The sequence below is a fragment of the Aptenodytes forsteri genome, unplaced genomic scaffold (assembly GCF_000699145.1).
Source record: "Aptenodytes forsteri isolate BGI_AS27 unplaced genomic scaffold, ASM69914v1 Scaffold56, whole genome shotgun sequence".
Classification (NCBI taxonomy): Eukaryota; Metazoa; Chordata; class Aves; order Sphenisciformes; family Spheniscidae; genus Aptenodytes; species Aptenodytes forsteri.
Window position 1 is genome coordinate 813,264 of NW_008796213.1, and position 18,803 is coordinate 832,066.

The following is an 18,803-nucleotide window of genomic DNA, read 5'->3' on the forward strand; positions in this document are numbered from 1 at the left end:
ATGTAGCCTTGGAATTAAAAAAAAAAAAAGAAAAAAGGGTCAAAAAAACAGATCTCAGTTTTCAGTGGGTTGAACAAATCAAGAAAAAGAGAATGAGCGACAATAACTACAGACACAACTTGCAAAAAGGACTGTGACAACTTGTTTTACATATATCATCCTTGTTAAACATATTCATGGATCTAACAGAGTATCGCTGTGGTGAGCAATGAGGTGTTGGCACTGATATTGCTCTTTAATAGGACATGTATATGTATACTGCACTGTCATAGTGGAAGCACTGAAGCTCTGGCCTTGTCCCAAACAGAAGCACAAGCCTGACGTGAAAGTTCCTGTCTGCGCTTCTCCATTTGTGTCACACGGGAGAGCACATACAGTCACAAGCCTCCTTCAGGTCTTAAAACTCAGGGAGATGGATCAAACTCATAAGAGATCCTAGTTACCTCATTTCAGTAGTATATGCCAGCATCCCCCAAAATTGCAATAAATCACGGTGATAAAACCTACAATTTTCATCCAGACTAACTCATTCCTTACTCCTGAAGGCACCCAGGACTGCAACCCACACATCTATTGGATAGCTGAAGATAAAAGCAAGTGACAATAAAGAACAGAAATCTCTCTGCACCAAGAATTTACATAACTAGCTCCAGTTATTGCTAATTAGACTTGATTCCCTTAAGTCCTCCATTACATTTTCCTGCATTTTTCAGTTAGCTTTAGTAGCAAGACACATAATAAATTATTATTAAATAGAAACCTAATTGATCACATTACAAGTACTTAAAAGTACAGATTAAGCAGTGCACAACTATTTTATTCTAATGAAGACCTTACAACTAGCAACCTGGTGCACTAGATAAGGTACCCGAAGCTACTTCACTGTGCCAAATCTGCCCTCCAACTTTGGAGTTTTTGAAATATTTAATATCTTTTCCCCTCCCTTTTGCCATGGAAAAGACCTACATGAGAAACATTGATTACAGAGGAGAAATTGTGTAATTAATTTTATATATTTGACAGCAACTTCAATTTTTTTCCTTCTTTTTTCATCTATAGCAAGGATTTACTTTTTTTTTTTAAAAGATGGATTGTATTTTAATAGAGCAATTGCCTTGAGTGCTTCCTACTTCATATCATATAATATGCCAATGCACTAAAGAAAGACTGCGTACAGAAAATATTTCAACTATTTTAAGCTGTCCTGTAAGAGGAGTCAGCAAATGGAAGTAAGGAGAAGACTGCAGTCATACGATCAGGTAGCGGACCACAGACCTCCACATGACATGGGTGTCATTTTGAGAGTTAGTGAGCTGCAATACATTTAATCTTGCTGTTCCATACCACTGCAAGCACGCTCCATGTGGTTGAGAATTGAGAAGATCTCTTTAAATTACAAATGCTGTAGCAGCACATTTATTTTTTATAGTGACTAGCAAACATTGACATTAGAGAAGCAGGCACTGGTCAAATCGCCCAGGCTCTACGAGGCTGTCATTCCGTGCAACAAGAAGTTATCTGGCCTTATCCTGCCTTCAGAGTAAACAGGAATTCAGAGCAAGGGAAAAATTAGCAAAGAAGGTTGCCAACAGTGTTTTAGAGAAGTTTCTTTCAAAGCAGCATCCATTAACCCATCCCAGGCTTTCTCCCAAGGCTCTCAGGCACAACTCACACAAACGTGTGGCAGCAGGCTTCCCTCTCAGCCGCTGGGACCAAGCCAGCTCTACTTTGGGCATCCCACAGCGAACCATCACGCAACAGGTTGTTGCAAGTGTGTTGTACACAGTCAGTTACTTGAAAAGAGAAGCTGAGCGGCTTACACCATGAGAGCCCCTTTTTAAAAAGAAACCAGCTATGTACATGCAGAGCTTGATTTGCCATGTGCAGAAATCCTTTACAACACTTGAAGAGGCAGCTGCCGAAAAGCAAATGCCAGTTGGCAGCATGGACGAGTTCCCTCTGAAGCCATCTCACGTGCACGGTGTCTCCAACACAACTTCTGCAGCTACTCCTGAAGAGGCTGCAAAACCAGAGGCTTTCCCCTCGGTGTAAGAAAGGGACGTTCCAAAAGCAGGGGCAGAGGGAGGGTGTCTGGAAAAAGTACAAAGCAAAGGAGGGCGGAAAGGAGCAGTAGGAAGAAAGAAAGGAACAGGAGTAAAAGAAACAAGGAACAAGAAGATGGAGCAAGACAGGAGACATTTTTTATATTGATACCCTCCACCATAGTGTCTGCCAGGGAAAATGGAAACAAATACAAGTATCAAAGAGAACAAAAGCATTGAGAGGAACGTGGAGAGAGCAAAGGCCAGGAATAGCAGCTGCACCAGTGTCGTGCTCAGGTCACTCCTCCCCACCGGGTCCTAAACTTTAGAGGCAAGATGTTAAACGAGGCTTTTGGACAGCCCGTTCTGGCCTGGCGTATCAGAAGGAACCAGGGTCACCCACGCTTTCTAACTGTGCTACTCATTTGGGGATACAGGAGAAGAAATAAATTAAACAAGCAGACAACTTCAGAAGCTGTTCCCAACGACCAGAAGAGTCTCCATGCCGGAGCAGCTAGCACTTACCCACTCCGAAAAGCCTTGACTTCCTACCATTTTTGTGTCACAGATTCCCACACGGAGAGGCAACATGACCAAACCCACTCCCTTCCTTGTTAAAGAACGTGGCCCTGAGTTATGGGAGAGCCCTTCCTTCCCCAATGAGGTGCACAACGAACATGCCAAGAACTGCTGGACGCGACTGGTGAAAATCCTTCTGTTACTGCCTGAGCACAGCTCTCACCATTATAGGCACGTTCTTAGGCATAAAGCAGAAGTGGGCATCACCTCTACTTTCATATATATACGTAAATATGCATACACACATCTGCATGTATGTATATCCACGTGCAGAAATTATACCTACAAATGTGTATATATAGATATATAGTAGTATCACATAATACGCTGCTCGTGCTGCACTCACCTCACTTCAGGCATTATTGTACACATGCACATGTTCCCCCTCTTCCCATTCAAACTAGCATTACGGTTTTGGCTTTCTCCATGGAGAAGCTGGGAAGGAGAGCATTGCCTACCAATATCATATTAGGATAGAAAGTCTCAGGACGTGGGCAGTCCTCAGATACTCTCCTCTTCCCAAGCAGAAGAAATGTACTTTTTGATTCCCTCCCCTTTCTTCCCCTTAATCCTCCTTCCACCTTCTCCTCTCTTCCCTCTCCAGTAGCGCAAGAAAAATTACAGCACGTTTCAGGATAAAAATGGCTAAAAAAAAGTGAATGACTTGACATTTTAAGGTAGGATCAGCTGCAAACTAAACCACAACGCAGCGGCAGGTAGCCAGCAGTACCTCCGAATGGCCCACATGGCTTTGCTGGGCACAGAAAGGCCACCGCTCTGCTGCTCCTCGGGTGATGCCGGGTGGCAGGAGCTCCAGGTGCCCCGGTGAGCAAAGCGATGCTTCCCGTTCTCCCGGCCAGCCGGAGGGACCTGCAGCGAGGCAGAGGGAGAAGCCGCGGGCTGCCGGGCAGGTCTCTGGTGGATCCCCCCATTTCTCCTAATTACGCATGCAGACAAAAGGGAAAAAAGAGGGGAAAGGGGAAGGAAAAGGATTTAAGGATTTTTATTTTTCACGTTTACTTATCAAAAGGTTGAACATTATGCAAACAGCACAACATGGTATCTAACTACAACAGACGACATTTTATTTAATCCAAAATACAAAGTCTTTGCGTGCTGGGAGGACAGGATTTATTAGTTCCTAACTAGATCTAGAGGAAGAGACCCGACAGCAACAGAAGATGAGCACTCCCATATCAAGCTGTTCTCTGGACCTCTGGTAAGATGGGAAGCACTGTGAGGAAGACTATGGTGCCATTCCTAATTTTTTGCCGCAGAAAATAATTGGTGTTCTGCCTCATTTAAACAGAAACCAAATCTGTACAGGTTGGAAGAAGGAGCAGGAGGAGATGAGTTTCAGCAGTGTGTAGAAGGCTGCTGGTTTTCTGCTGCACCCTAAAAAAAGTCAAATACAGTCATAAAATCCTGAGCACCACAAACAGACTGAAACGTGCACAATACATGCAACCAGAGCAAATATGAAAATGCAGCACATCTGGACTACAGAGCTTCACTCCTGCAAGCTAAATAACTGCCACAACTGGGCAACTGGATGCCACTGAAGCAACGAAATAACCTGAAGAGGCCACTGGAATGTGAACCTACGGGAAGGGGGAGATTGAGGGGAGGGGGAAGGAGGAGGGCACAGATTTTTCCCCGATTAATTAACATTTGTGTTACCTTTAGCCAGGCAGCTCCTGGAAAACGCCAGGCAGACTGTAAATGCAAGTGTTAACAAGCGTGCCGGCTGTCAGTCCCCAGAAAACTCCTCGCTGGCTACTTGCCCACCAGTTACACCGTTATGAATTACTTATCCAGTCAAAATAGGAGAAATCCTCTGTCGATCCATCGTACCTGCCCTCTGATTGCTATTGCCGCTAGAGAGGCCGGAGGGAGGGCAGGTGGGCCTGAAACGTGGTCCATCCCCCATTAGGACCTAGAGGAAGGGCTGAAACGGGAGAGAAGCCAGGATGCTCCTGAAAGAAGAGTCCCTCTTCTCCTTCCTGCATTTGCTGCTCTTGCATTGTGCCAGCTCTGGCACTCCCCAATCCCTTCTGGGAGCTGATTTAATTCACTACTGCAGAAACATGAATTCAGTGTCCTTTTTTATAACCTAGATATACACTAGCTCACACAGGGGTGTGACAGGCTCCAGAGCCTGTGGGGCAGCACTGGTGGGAACACGAGCAGCGATGGCAGGAGCGAGACCTCCCATTCTCAGTGGCAGTAAGCTCTTACGTTCACTCTAATAGATCTGCACCACGTATGGTTTGGGAGAGAAATGGATAAAAAACAGCTTCTATCAAACAAAAGACTTCTGACTTTTAATGGAGATACAGAATAGCATAGTTGTTTGTGACACTAAGCGGGTGAGGGATACAAACTTCAAAGTATTTGATTTTTCTCCAGTGACTGCTGAGAGCTGCTAATTATTCCAGTTATTCCAGAACTGGCTGGATGTTTTTCCTCTTTTTCCATTCTGTAAGGACAGAAAGGATCAAACCTGATTTTACTACTAAACATCATATGATATTTCTACAACCATGACATTGTGACTGAATAATCAAGCAGACGTTACGAACAGAAGGAGTTAAGCCAGAGAAATTTTAAGATGTTGGTGCTTCAGTCAGAACTCCCATGGAAAACACAAATGTTAGTTTTGCCAGAGTGAACTGAGCATTTTAGAGATCAGTTCTTCACTTCTGGTCTATCTACCCAGCAAAAGTTATCGGGCAGCAATAGAGTAACAACAACAAAAAAATACAGAATGAAACCTTGGTGCCCTCCAAATTTGTCAAATGTGTGCCATCTAATTCAGCAGGGCAAGTCCATCTCCCACAGTGCTGTATATAATAATATATATTTTGCACACACATGTGGCAACACTTGAAAAGCACAGCAAGCATAGCAAGTTACTTACAGTTTGAATCCATTGCAGGAGAGGGAAAAGAAGTCATAAACCAAGCACACACCAAACACGGTGACTCCAGTTTCTTTCACCAGCATTGCACACGTCCCAAGGAATAAACTAAGCAGCAAAAAGAATGGGGAGGCAGTGGGAGGGAAATGTTCCCCAACATAAAGCTGATCCACACTCCTGAAAAATAGATTTGACATAAATATTTATAACTTCTCTGTTATTTTCATGTTTGCTACATTCACACAAATACTGAGACACTTTTCCTTAATTTCTTAAGATGCTGGTAATTAGTGACACGAACAATCTACACTGTTAGGTGATAAACGAGGAAAGGTTTAGACACAGGACAGGAAGGGAAAACACAATAATTGAGAAGTACACCCAGTATTTGAGCAGAGGAGGATAAAAAGACAAGCAGAAAGATAAAGAATTTGAGCAGAGGATAAAAAGACAAGCAGAAAGATAAAGCGGACTTGAAACAGTCAGAGGAAGGCAGAGTAAGTACAAAGACAGAAAGGGCAGAAAAACACCTGCTTTCTGTCATCTAGAACACACGTGCTTAGTTCTCCTTATGTGACAAAACGCACTACGCAAGCAAAAATTCCTCAATCCCACCCACACTCCCCTGAGTCAAAGATGTGCCCTAATCATTAATAGACTGGGCAGAAAGCCTGTATGAGAGGGAAGAAGGTAAGAAAGAACCAAAATCAAACAAGCCGGCTCCTGCGGGGTCACTACTAGTTTTACGCCTTTGAAACCTTCTGATGAAAACAGTGCTGTGGAGTTGTAGCAAATAGCCCAAGAGGGATACAAGCAGTTTTTCCACATGGCCATGATGACACAGTTCTATTCCTCAATGAAATAACAATGCAAAAGGGGTAGAAACCCCACCCGAGTAAAGCTATTTCTTTATCTATGCTTGTTCAGTCACATTTTTAAGACACAGACCAGCGAACGATGCCAATTTTTCATCTGAAAAGGATGACTAACGGTCTTGACACAATCCTTAACTCTCCCAGACCAGGTACTTCAGAGTCCCACAGTCACAGCACGTATTTCAAAGGCAGGCATGTGTCCGTCCGTTATTCACTTTACACACAGACAATTTGCCTTCAGTCGAAAACATTTCTTTATAATTTTTAGCTCTACAAGCCCCCCTCTAGTGTATGGTCAGCCATAATGTCAATGGAAGAGGGGACCTTAAATGTTGACTTCTCTTTTTATGTTTATTTGTTCTCATAAGCGTCACTTATTTGGCACCGCGGCTGAAAGCAGGGCCCAGGGCACTTCCACCCGGCAGTGCTGGGGGAAGTACCTCTGCCAACAACAACCGAAAACTGACAGGTTTCCCCTTTGTCTCCTCCTCAGACTAGAGCATCTCCTGATATTACTACAACCGATAGCAAGGATCCATACCTATTATAGGAGAGAAAAGCCAACAGAAAGAGTAGACAGGCTAGGACATCCGCTCTGCCTACTATACCTGTTACCTAAAAGGAAAAGAGACACACAGGTGTAAAAGCACGTATCTAAGAAGGCATGCGCATTCAGTGACTGTTTCAACGACCCATGCTAACTCCTACTATTTCAAGCTTTTTATCTTTCAGTGTTATCCTCCCTCCATATAGTGAAATGTTACTTGGTTAGTGTAGGATATGCTCAGTTATATCTGCTGCATTTCTCACTTGGCAAAACAAATGAGTAAGCCAACAGTTAAGTCATCCTTTACTTTCCTATTAAAAGATTAACAAAGGTGCATAGAGAAATGCCAATTTTAGGCATCTGTTTTAATTTTGTATAATAAGGCTCAAATGAGAAATGCATCCAACTCCCAGAACTGAGATTTGTTAAAGAAAAAGACTAATGAAAGAGCAACTCTTTGGAGAAGACTTATTATATAGGAATGAGTTAATAATTAATATTTGAATGAACTTTATCACCAAAAAGTGATAGAGTGGTATGTAATTCATTTTCTTTCTGAATAATCTGAGTTTATGAGATTTTTTTCTACATATTAATTAACCAAATCTTTTTATAAGAAAGGGAATACTGAAGAAGAATGTATAAACACTCTTTTTACAAACTATTTCAATATTCCATTTCATAAAGATCTAAAAATTGCCCATAAAGCAAATAAAAGACCCTTTGAAATTTCGCCTCTTTTGAGATTACATAATTAAGCTATATTCAGCGCTCTGGCGTTTATTTTAACCTTTTTAAGTTCTGACCCAGACAAAAATAAATTCAAAGAGTGCCTCTTCTAAAACCTCCCTTATTACATAAAGCTGATTTATCAAAAGGAGCCTAGCTGATTAGTTCACACAAGACAGCACAGGGAGTAACTGTAAAGCTCGTGGCTTTTTATTAAGGTAATCTCTCCTCAAAAGTTCGCCGCCGCAGCAGCCGTTTCCCTCGCTCTTTTACAAAGGCTCGTAACGACAGCGTGTGATGTCAACGGTATCTCAGCTAACGAGTGCACTTCTTTTTTTAAGTACAGATAGCTAGACGTTGCATTTCCTTCCCAAAGACAGCAAGACTCATTTTATCTACAGAAGTACCTCCCCACGCTAGCAGACTGCAGTTTTAGCATGACTATGTCTTTAAGTGTTTCCTTATAACGAACAGAGAAATGTCCAATATGAGCTGTTGCTCTGTAAACTTATCATGATGTTTATTAAGCTAACAATTTTTTTCTGAAGATGATACTCCTAGCTTTTAATTGAAATCAATATAAATTAATCCAGGGGTCATATCACCTCTACCTGAGCGATCTCCTCCAGAATACACACTAACGCTCCCTTCACTTTTTCTCCCTTAAATTGATGACTATAGGAGATGACTGAAGGCATGCAACAATGTCCCAGCAGGAGAGCACAGCCTCACCGAGGTCTTTGGTTTCAGAAGACTCGACATTTTCATCAGCTGAATGACTGTCCATTTATTCCCGGCATCGCTGATTAGGACCGTCAATCAGAACTTAGTGCCGGAGCAGAAAGATGGCAAGTATGAATACGCTTTTTTCTTAATGGCTCCTGCAAATTATTTTAAATACAGTACATTCTCACCTTTGCTCCTCCACAGCAAAAATCACAAGTACCATAATCTGTATGACTCAGAGGTTTCTTTTAAAAAAAAATAATAATTAAAGAATGCATTTATTTTTAGCTTTTGTGTCATCGGTTTTTTTGTGTCACATACTTACAGCCTCGGTGTGAATGGGATGCACAGCAAAGAATAGCGCCGTGACAAAAGCAAGTCGATAGTCCTTGAACACAGCCTTGTCACAAGTGTACATCAGCACAAGAGTCACTAGACAGTGTAAAATTACATTCACTGCGTGGAAATAGAAAGGGTTCATACCAGCCAGCAATATGTTTAACCTGTAAGGAAACAAAATGGAACAATTTCTAGACTGGAGAGGTCTTGTAATAGCAGGACGTCTTTCATATACTCTAAATTACGCTTTTTGCCTGATTTGCAGTCTTCTAATGTAAGTGCTATTAAACTAATTAGTGAAAATCGCTCTGAACTTCTGGTTTATCTGATTAAAGAGAAACCACTTCCCCAATTTTTAAAATACGCGGTTGCATTTGGCAACCTTCTTGACACCGAGATGGGAGAGGCTTGTGCCCTCCCAGTACAGTTTACTGCAGTGAGACGATGTCCGTGCTTCCTTAGCAGCAAATAACACTGTCCAACATCAGGAGCATGGCACTTGTCCTGTTTCCCTCTTGGCACCTTCTGCGGTTGTCTCAGCCACGTGGCAGCTTTACAATACAGGTAGCTATTTTCTACTATGGAGTAGATGCTTTCGCTTGGGAACAGCCACGACAAAGACTCAGTAAGGCGCTGGAGTATCTGCTTGGCGTTACAGGTGCATTTATTCCCATTTAACTTGCAAAATACTTCCACATACTGAAGGTGAAGCATTTATTTAAATTCTTTACTGACATCAGGACTACACTAAGAAGCTGGTCTAATAGCATCATTTTTATAAGGACATTGACGGTAAAGATAAGTTAGCTAACATCACCCTAGACTCAATGAGACAATTAGGGTTCATTATCTGTGTCGATCGTGAAAAAAAATGAAATGTAACAAGCTGTTTTGACATTTGTTTGACAGCGTATTAACACGTTTTTCTGGTCACTGTTTTTTACAGCCAGCTTGCTTAACAGCTGCTGACAGGCTTTGCCTTACATGCAGTTGAAGATAACTCAATTCTCTTTAGAATTAACTGCATCTGTACATTCGGACAAATATATACACACACACATATACACGTGGTGTCTCTGTCTAGGGAAGACTCCATATGTAAACAAGGAATTTAGGAGCACTAATGTTAAAGGACATTTTTAAAAAAAATGACAAGACACCCAGTGAAAAGAAGACTCAATCTAAATATTTTGCATGTAGCTGTAAACATGCTAAAGGGTCAATAATCCTTCCTGTTGTTACTAACAGACTCCAGGTCTCCCATGACATACATGATGCAACAGCAAAGCCACTGAGTTGTTGCTACTATGCAAACACCTTAGGTTTTTTTGTAAGACAGAGGAGGTGTGGTGTGTCTGTGAGGGCCAGACAACATATGCTTTTTATAAATACTCTCCACATTCCTTACTCATAAGCAACAGAGTGCTATCTGTCCTGGGTTGCATTTTCCAGGCCAATCTAACTTTACCAGACGAGGAGCCTTACTGTGCACTCCTACTCTGCTCCCCCTGGAGGGTTCGTGGAGGCAATAGCTGAAACCCAGAGAGTTTGGGAAAAGTCAGATTTTAGCATGACTTGACATTTCCCTTCGAAGTATGGGTTGATGCAGCTACATTTTGACAAGACATCAGTCTGTGTGATTCAAGAATACATGAAGAGTTGGGGCTTTTTCTTTTTTTTTTTTTTCCTCCGCATTTCTCCTGCAAGCCACTTCAGGGCAGCAGCATACATCACTTTCCCTCATTTCTACCAGTACAGAATGACAAACCACAACAAATGTCAGTAACAGACACCCAGACAGAGTTTCAGCTGTAAATACACGGCAGCAGCGGGAACCCCCAGGCCTAGATCTTGTTTTCAGCACGCTGCGGGGAACAAGGGGCAGCGCCCCGCATTTCTCCTGCAAGCCACTTCAGGGCAGCAGCATACATCACTTTCCCTCATTTCTACCAGTACAGAATGACAAACCACAACAAATGTCAGTAACAGACACCCAGACAGAGTTTCAGCTGTAAATACACGGCAGCAGCGGGAACCCCCAGGCCTAGATCTTGTTTTCAGCACGCTGCGGGGAACAAGGGGCAGCGCAGGGCCACCCTGCCCCAAAGGAGCCAAAGCTCCCGCTCAGAGGCACCTGCAGATGTGTGCAATGGCAGGGACCACCTGCAGGACCCGTTCTTTATACAAATGAATCATTTCTGGCTGTAAATCAGCTAGACGGAGCACAGTCGTCACCATCGCTCCCCCCTAAATGCCAAAGTGTGCTCTGGCAACCTGATTTCTGGAGAAAGCAGAAGCAGGCAGGTGAGAACAGTTAGGACAAGTGCTCAGGCTATTAGGTGATACGAACCCATGCACCAAAATGTGACAGGGTCACAGTTATTTATTTATTTGGCCAAGTTGTGAGGACCAGTCACTAAAAACACGACATCTGACAACATTCTTGAAAAAATCTTTCGTTAGTCTCCATGTATCACATCTGATCACTTCCCATCCTGAAAAACGGGTCTACTGGCAGGAGAGGCAGAACCTTGTAGGGGATGGATCTTCCTGCCCCCATCAGGTCACCTACCCCAAAGTCAGGGTGTTCTCTTCACACCCCTTCTTGAGGCAAACATCAAGTCAAAAAGGCGTGTAAACTGCGAATTACCTGATGTAAGTTATTGAAAACAGTTATGTAAAAGTATCAGCCTCACAGCTTGGCTATTCCCCTGTGTATTCTTTAAAAAAAAAAAAAAAAAAAAAAAAAAAAAAAAAAAAAAAAAAAGCAGAACAAAAACATAACAGCATCATGATATTCAGATAAGCCTTCCATTAAACAGCAAAATCTGACTGCAAGCATGCCTCAGTGTATGTTTTAAATACCGTCTTTGGTGGTCCGTGAACACTGAACGTGAATGTGTGCAGGTGCTATATTCACACCAGTGTTTTTTGCTGGTAAAGCTCTTTGTCATAAGAAATTAGGCCACATGGCAATGAAGGAAACATTCTTTTGTCCTGAAACAATCCCAGCAGAATGATTTTGAAACGTTAGCAGTGGTTGAGTTTATTGTACATCAAACGGGTGAGCAAATCTGGGGCTCCAAACAGCTCTAATCCAAGCCACAAGAACTTTGCAAAGCTCCCCAGCACACTCATCCACCCATGGGGGAAAACAGGCAGCCTACTATGGAAAGCCAAATTTGTTCCGCTGCAGAGCGACTATGGAGCAAGTTCTGGGCAAGGGAGCAGGAAGGGATAGGTAAATCAACAAAAATAACTTCTCCCTTCTTAAACTTTAATACTGTTATAGAGATTCAGTCTTCTCTTTGTTTACTGGCAGCAGCATTATCACAAAATCATGTAGTAATTATACACAGTATACAGCTCAGCAAACAAAGAAAGTAAAACAGAGATAGGAATCTCAAAATTAAGTAAGAAGTGGTGTTTCTCCAACATGATGTTCATGAACAGAAGCTCTGAGGCAATAACTGTACTCTGTTATGGGAGGGGAGGTTTGTCCTTATGTTTCCATATCTAAACTGGCTCATAAATGGGGAAAATCTTTCATTTTTTAAGTTGCAAGCCCAAAAGACACCAATACTACCATCATTGCTAATTTGCAGCATCGTGTGTGCTGGAAGACCCTAGTGACTTCTGCATGACGGATTGTAACATCCATCTGAGCTAAAGCACAACTTGTAAGATACATGTTACAGCCTTGATAGAGCACACAGCTAGGAGAGCAGATACTTTGGGCTGGCCAGGCTTTTTGAAACGGCTGCTTGTCAAACCAGAAAGGTGTTGGCAAATAGCATTCTAAACATTCGGGGCTGAATAAAGCAAGTGACCACGTTCTTAGGAATGGAGACGCTTGAAAGAGGAGACACCACCATCTCGGACAAGGAGGTCTTTCCTCAGTGGAGCTGCCCACGAAACACTCGGAGAAGACGACTTTTGCATTGCTTCAACACCTCTGCTGGAAGAGTCCCTGGAGACAAAAAGCGTGCTAAGCCTCCTGAGAAGTGGTGAATGGCAGTTCAAATGCAAAGGCCCTCAAAAGGCCCAGGGGAAAGGAGGGGAAGGAGCAGTCTCTTGATACTAGGTGACATTGTCAGCTATCTTCTAATAGAGCTGATCAGCATCTCCCAAGCCACCACCAAAATAAAAATTCATTACAGAGATCCCAGCATTGATAACATGCCCCATCAGGGAGGAGAAGGCTGCACCGTAACATGTATTCAAGCAAGGACTCTTGTCCCAACACCAGTCTTTGTGTCCAAGTGTTGCAGCATGTTTAGAGTGTCACACCCAAGGCAGAGCACCGCCAAAACTGCATGCCCAAGCAGGAGGTATACCAAAACAAGAGGCATATGCCCTAACACAGAAATCCCTTCATTTTGTTAAGGCTAATGGATGTTTTGCACGAACAGCGGTGTAGTTTGCCTTGCCACCTACAGCAGCTTTTCCGTTCCTCCACCATTCGCTTTAGGAAAAGATACTTTCACAGGCACCAGCTGTTGAAGATCCACTGAGCGGAGCTTGTAAAAGAGCTCTCCAGAAGAAAGCAAATCACTCTTGCTCTTAAAAGAATAAGCAACATCTATCAGTACCCCCAGTTAACCGCCTGCCCCCCCCACCCCGGCAGAGCCACCTTATTTGAAGAATGATATTTGTAGAGCAGGGACCATGCAACATGCTACCCTCAAGCCACCAGCACTTACTCCTCCTCTAGATAAGTCATCAGGCAGGGTCCTATCTCCTTGGGTAAGCAATTCCCCATACAGAGGGCCTGGAAATTGAGTGGGATTTGGTGACTTCATCCTCACAGACCCAGAACCAGAGGGGTCTATGCCACAAGAGTACGGGCTCGCAGACAAATCTCATACATATCCAATTACAGTATATAATCACCAGCACCCCCGGGCTCTAATATAGTGCTTTTTATGCACTTGTACACACAAAGACTCATTCAACCTTTTTTAAGACCTCTTATGATTTAATAATATTGTAAACCATAACTGGAGAGTTTATCTTTTTATAGACTTTGTTACTATCCCTGGGCAGGTCTTGTTTAGTTTAATCTGTTTTATTATTTTCAAAAGACTAACAAAAACCACAACATGTTATGAAATAGAAATGCACAGAATAATAATGGTAATTTGTTACAGTGAGTAACACTTAATGGAAAGTCTCAGAGCATCCCACACCTCATAAAACCCCCACAGTTTTTATAGAGGAAGGCTCACATGCAGATTTATATAAATTAATCTAACATACAAGGATGGATTAAGTTTCCTGTGATCTTCCCTTCCTTTTGGAATTGCGTGATATAAATAACAAACTTTATGCAAACTAATGCCCAATTTCAGTGCACGGTGGAATCTCCTTATAAACTCCACAGATGCATCTACTGTGTGCCAGGAAAATGAGCATTTGCACTCCAAAAATGGTGCAGCTGCATCAGTGGCAATAATGGTTGAAGCTCTCTGTGGATACAGCTCAAAGCGTAATGAAAAACCTGTAGCAGTAAAAAGAAAATAAGCCCCCTTTGCAGCAGCATTCGTGCAATGGCCAGCACAAGCAGAGCAGAGTTTCCACCGCGGTGCAGCAGCACTTTGTGCTGATAATCTTTTTATAGTACAGTACAATGCCTCAGTATTAAATGGACAATAAGGCTTAAATGGTTTGTTACTTGATTTGCTATAATGGGGATGGGTGAGAAGACAGAGGCCATATCAATTCCCAAGCTATAGCAATTCCCTTAGAGCACAACAGTCATCGTTTACAAGAGCACTAGTTAAGTGGCATTCAAAGCAAGTTACTGCTTTCCAGCATGGTTAGGAAAAGAAAACAGAAATCAATTAGACTGGGAAGCAGCAGCACCTCAGAAGCGGCAAATATGGCAGGGCAGAAATGTCTAGTGAAACCCTAGAACGCGTGGTTTGATGATCATTCCTGTGTTAAGAATACTGAAAGCATCATTCACACGGCTTTAGATTTGTCTCCACAAACGGCCTTGGAAAAATTAAAAAAAGCCAGACGATACCAATTTACAAACTGACAAACCAGGTGTCATTTTACCCAGATTTTGAACAAAAGAGAGTCTGTCTTCAAAATTATTCTTGAGCATTGTTTTGGCAAGAGCAATGCACTGAAGGAAACTAACATCTCACAAAACTCTTTAGCAGCCATCAAGCAGTCCTCTTCCGAGCGCTGAGAGAGTAAGAGATGGGGCATGATCAGGAACCAAGCTAGGACAGTCATTCATCAAGAAGATAAAACAACGCTAACAGAAATCTAGTCTAAAATTATTAGGCCTAATGAAGAGAATATGTCAAACTGGATAAAAGAGTTGTCCACCAAATTTAAAATAAGTTGGGTAGTCTTTCAGCTCAAACTGCAGACCACGGAGGAAGTGCCGTTTTAATTTATACAGAAGCAAAGAAAAAAAAAAAAACAGGTATAGCGAGTGAAAAGAGAACAGCCCCCTTTTTTTTTTTTTTTTAATGAAGTGCAACTCCCAAAGCCACATACAGTATTTTAGCTGAGTTATTATTACTTCCGCAATACAGTGGAAGACTATACTTCTTTTCATACAACCCAAAATGGGTGGTTTTCTTACTTTTACATCTGAGAGACAATAAATGAGAAAGCCCAGGAAAGCAGTCAGAAACACAGCGAGTAAATGCAGAGAAATGCCTTTAGCTAACCAGCAGCAGCAAGAGCACTTTATTTTCATGGACTCAAAAGAGTATTGACAGGGGTGCTCCTGTGGTGGTTGGTCCAAAGCTGAGCCTTTTAGGTAAAAGAAGACAAAAGAAAATTAAGGGTGACATTGGTGCAAGAGGAATAGGATGCCAGATGAGAGAAAATCCCCAGGAACTGGTGGGTGTTAAATAGAGACAAAACACCACTGAAGCAAACAGCAAACGTAGGCATGACTGGATTCACGTCAGCCACATCTTTCGGAAGAATCTGCCTGGACCTTTTAGTGAACTCTTGCCCTCAAAATAAAAGGCTTTTAATTCAAGAGACAGACAAATTTTATTGAGCATTAAGGACTGAGAAAACATTGCGACTAGGCAGAAGTCCAACGTGTTCTGCACACACCTCTCCTCCCAGGGAAGATCCTCACCTCTGGGCTTGGCTGCAAGCAGCGTGGTGGCACGGACCCCCAGCAGGGTCTGCGCCCTCCCTCCCCAGGCAGGGAGCTTCCCCCGACCCTCCCCAGGAGCCCTGGCCTCCTTCCAGGGAGTGCAAGCAACCCTGCCGGTCCCCCTAGAGAAACACAGCCCAAACCTACAACCAGAAACCATCAGACACCTGCTACAAAAATTACATTCGGGGGTGGGGGGAGGGGGCTGGACACGGAGACGGACACAACTTCCATGCACCTGGAACTGGGGGAAAAAAAACCAAGCTTTGAGGCACACGCACCCTCTCCCAGACCAGGAATGGCAGCAAGGCGCTCTGCTCTGGGTCAGAAGAAAAGCTTACATGCCTAGAAATGTGTCTGTATATTCCAACTATAACACAACCAGTCTAATAAAAGCAACTGCCTCTTTTCACACAAACTCCACCTCGCCCAGTGTGGCTACAGCAGTACTACACCAATTTCATGGCAGGTATCACAGTATCAGTATGGAGAGTGATTGCTATAGCTAGGGTAGAAATATTCAACTAAGCTGTACAGAAGAAATACTGACGCAATCTTAAACATTGTGATATTGCCCTAATATAGATGTACAGAGTGAAGAAAATACTTGTGCACTGTGTATTTAACCTGACACATTATAGCTCCACTATATTACCCTGTGATGTCAAACTATAACATAGCATTAAATCAAGAACAAACAAAATCTAAGGTCTTTTTTTCTTCCCTGGGTTGTTTTGGTTTTCTTAAGCTCCCTGTCCTTGAAACTCATGCCACTGATACAGCTGAAAAAACAGAAGGATCAGCTGTAAGCAACTAGATAGATCAGAAGGTTGGCAGTGAATTATTGAATTAATTCTCTCTTCGGCTATGTATTTACATCTAACCCAAGCTCACAGTCACTTAAGGCTTTGATCCAAAGCCACTGGTAGTCTTACATGAGGCTCTCAGTGCCCACACAGAATACTGAACCGTTGCTGAAGGGTCCCATTTACTTCCTCGGCATGTATGTACCCAAGCCATCACTGGCTAGCAGCCTTGGTGGGCAGACCCGCAGGGTCATCTGTTCTGCAGTCAGCAGCTGAGCACAGCCTGGACTTTTTAATATATCTTTTTCCACATTTTTTCCAGCCAGAGTACTAGTAGGATGGGTCTGTGCACAAACTGTGTGTCTATGTCTTTTCTGGTGGGAGAGTTGTGTTCCCCTTTACAGCTTGTCTCCTCCAGCTCCTCTCCGCCTGGGCCACCAGAGCCACCCAGCAGCAGCTGGAGTGGGCATTCTTACACCCTTTCCATGGAGGCAAGCACATTCCCAGTGCACAGTCACTTCCACCTCCTTCGAGGAAGACCAGGTATCTCCTGTGCTTGTCTGGCCAGTGTCATCCTCCTGAGTCTCTGTCATGGCGGCGGGGCCTGCCCCTGCCACTACCTTTTCCTCTTCGCCCAGTCTTTTGTCCCTGGGGAGCTGTTACCTGAGGCACCTCTCTCACCAGCGTCTGCCTTGGCAGTGCCCTCCGCCCAGCTACCAAAGAGGCCGAGCAGGCAGGGCCTTCACTTCTCCTGGCCCTTTGTTCCACCACCCACAAAACGAGGAGGTTGATCTCTGATTAAGCGTCTTTAAACCCTGGCATTGGGGTTTTTCAAAAGGCTTCATTCTCACAATCTCCTACCACTGCACACCTTCAGGCTAAGTCTGCTGTGTGGCTGACTATATCAAACTTCCATCACCTGTTTGTTTCTGGGCTGAAAATCTATCTAAATGGGGATTTGGCAGACAAGAAGAGAAAGAAGGAGGGAGACAGCACTGAGGATTGCACCTTCTGCTTCAACAGTTGAGAAACATTTTTGCAAAACCACTGGAACCAAGGAATAACTTAAGCGCTACTGAGGGAATAAATGATTCACCGAACTTCTGTTAGTGGAGACAAGGTGTAAGACAGAAAGCACCCAGTTTAAATATAAAATCCTGAGTGAATTACAGAACTGGCAGTTCTCTTTTTTTTTTTTTTTTTTTTTTTTTTAATTTTTCACCCTTCATCTTAACATTTTATATGGAAGACACCAAGAAATAGTATATCCTATCCAAAAAGTCACCTTCTTTAGAGAGAAGTATGTTGAATCACTTCTTGGAGAAGAAAACAGCTGCAGGTAAACATCTCTGAGTGACAGCACTGGAGAAGAGAGCATGAAGTAAGTTTTTCCTAAGGACTAAGCAAAACCATTGCCTATCATCTCAGCTCCTGTGCAGATGAGGAGTTGTGCCAGACCTGTCACCTAACAGTTACCCAGGTACAATAGGAATGTTTCTGAACCAACTAGTTTCAACACTCCTTTACTTTACTGAAGTCAGGAGAAAAGGTGAGAGAAGTTCAAAGACGCAAAGCAAACGTTATTTAATTCAACAGTTCATGTGCAGGCTTTTTTCCCCTTCTGATGTTAACCCACACCAAAAAATGCAGCAGTTCTGTGAATATTTTAAGTTTTGCTTAACAGTTCCAGTAACACGGGCCACTCTTCTTTTCCTCTGATCATTCATACTGACAGATCCGGTGTGAATAATGTCAAACACTTGAACTCTTTTCACTGTTTGGCTCCAGAGCATTAGTCTACGGGAATGAGCGCTGTCATTTCAGATTTCCAATACGTGAGGGATGCTGAACTACTGTTACAAAATTTCAGCATATATCTGCTTAAGATTTTTCTGACAGACGGGTGATAAATTTTCTTAACTGAGATCATTTCAAGAATACGTAGCATATATGTAGGATATGTTCAGCCTAATGAAAAGTCCACAGGGCATCATGAGTCCTTCCTCTTACTTTCACAGCCACAAAGGACAGAAGTTTCTGTAGACTGATGGATCTGTAGATATAAAAAAAAAAAAAAAAAAAAAAAAAAAAAAAAAAAAAAA

The 18,803-nt window shown here is 42.9% G+C and overlaps 1 protein-coding gene across 1 annotated transcript in view; it reads right to left on the minus strand.

Annotated features, from left to right (window-relative positions):
* Positions 1–18,803, minus strand: part of TMTC1 (transmembrane and tetratricopeptide repeat containing 1) — a 187,494-nt gene that overhangs the window by 124,204 nt on the left and 44,487 nt on the right. Inside the window, exons 2-5 of the mRNA XM_009288397.1 lie at positions 8,744–8,921; positions 6,958–7,031; positions 5,542–5,718; positions 3,352–3,558 (exon numbers count right to left, since the gene is read on the minus strand). Of these exons, the coding sequence (XP_009286672.1) occupies positions 3,352–3,558; positions 5,542–5,718; positions 6,958–7,031; positions 8,744–8,921 (636 nt within the window). The remainder of the gene's footprint in view (positions 1–3,351; positions 3,559–5,541; positions 5,719–6,957; positions 7,032–8,743; positions 8,922–18,803) is intronic.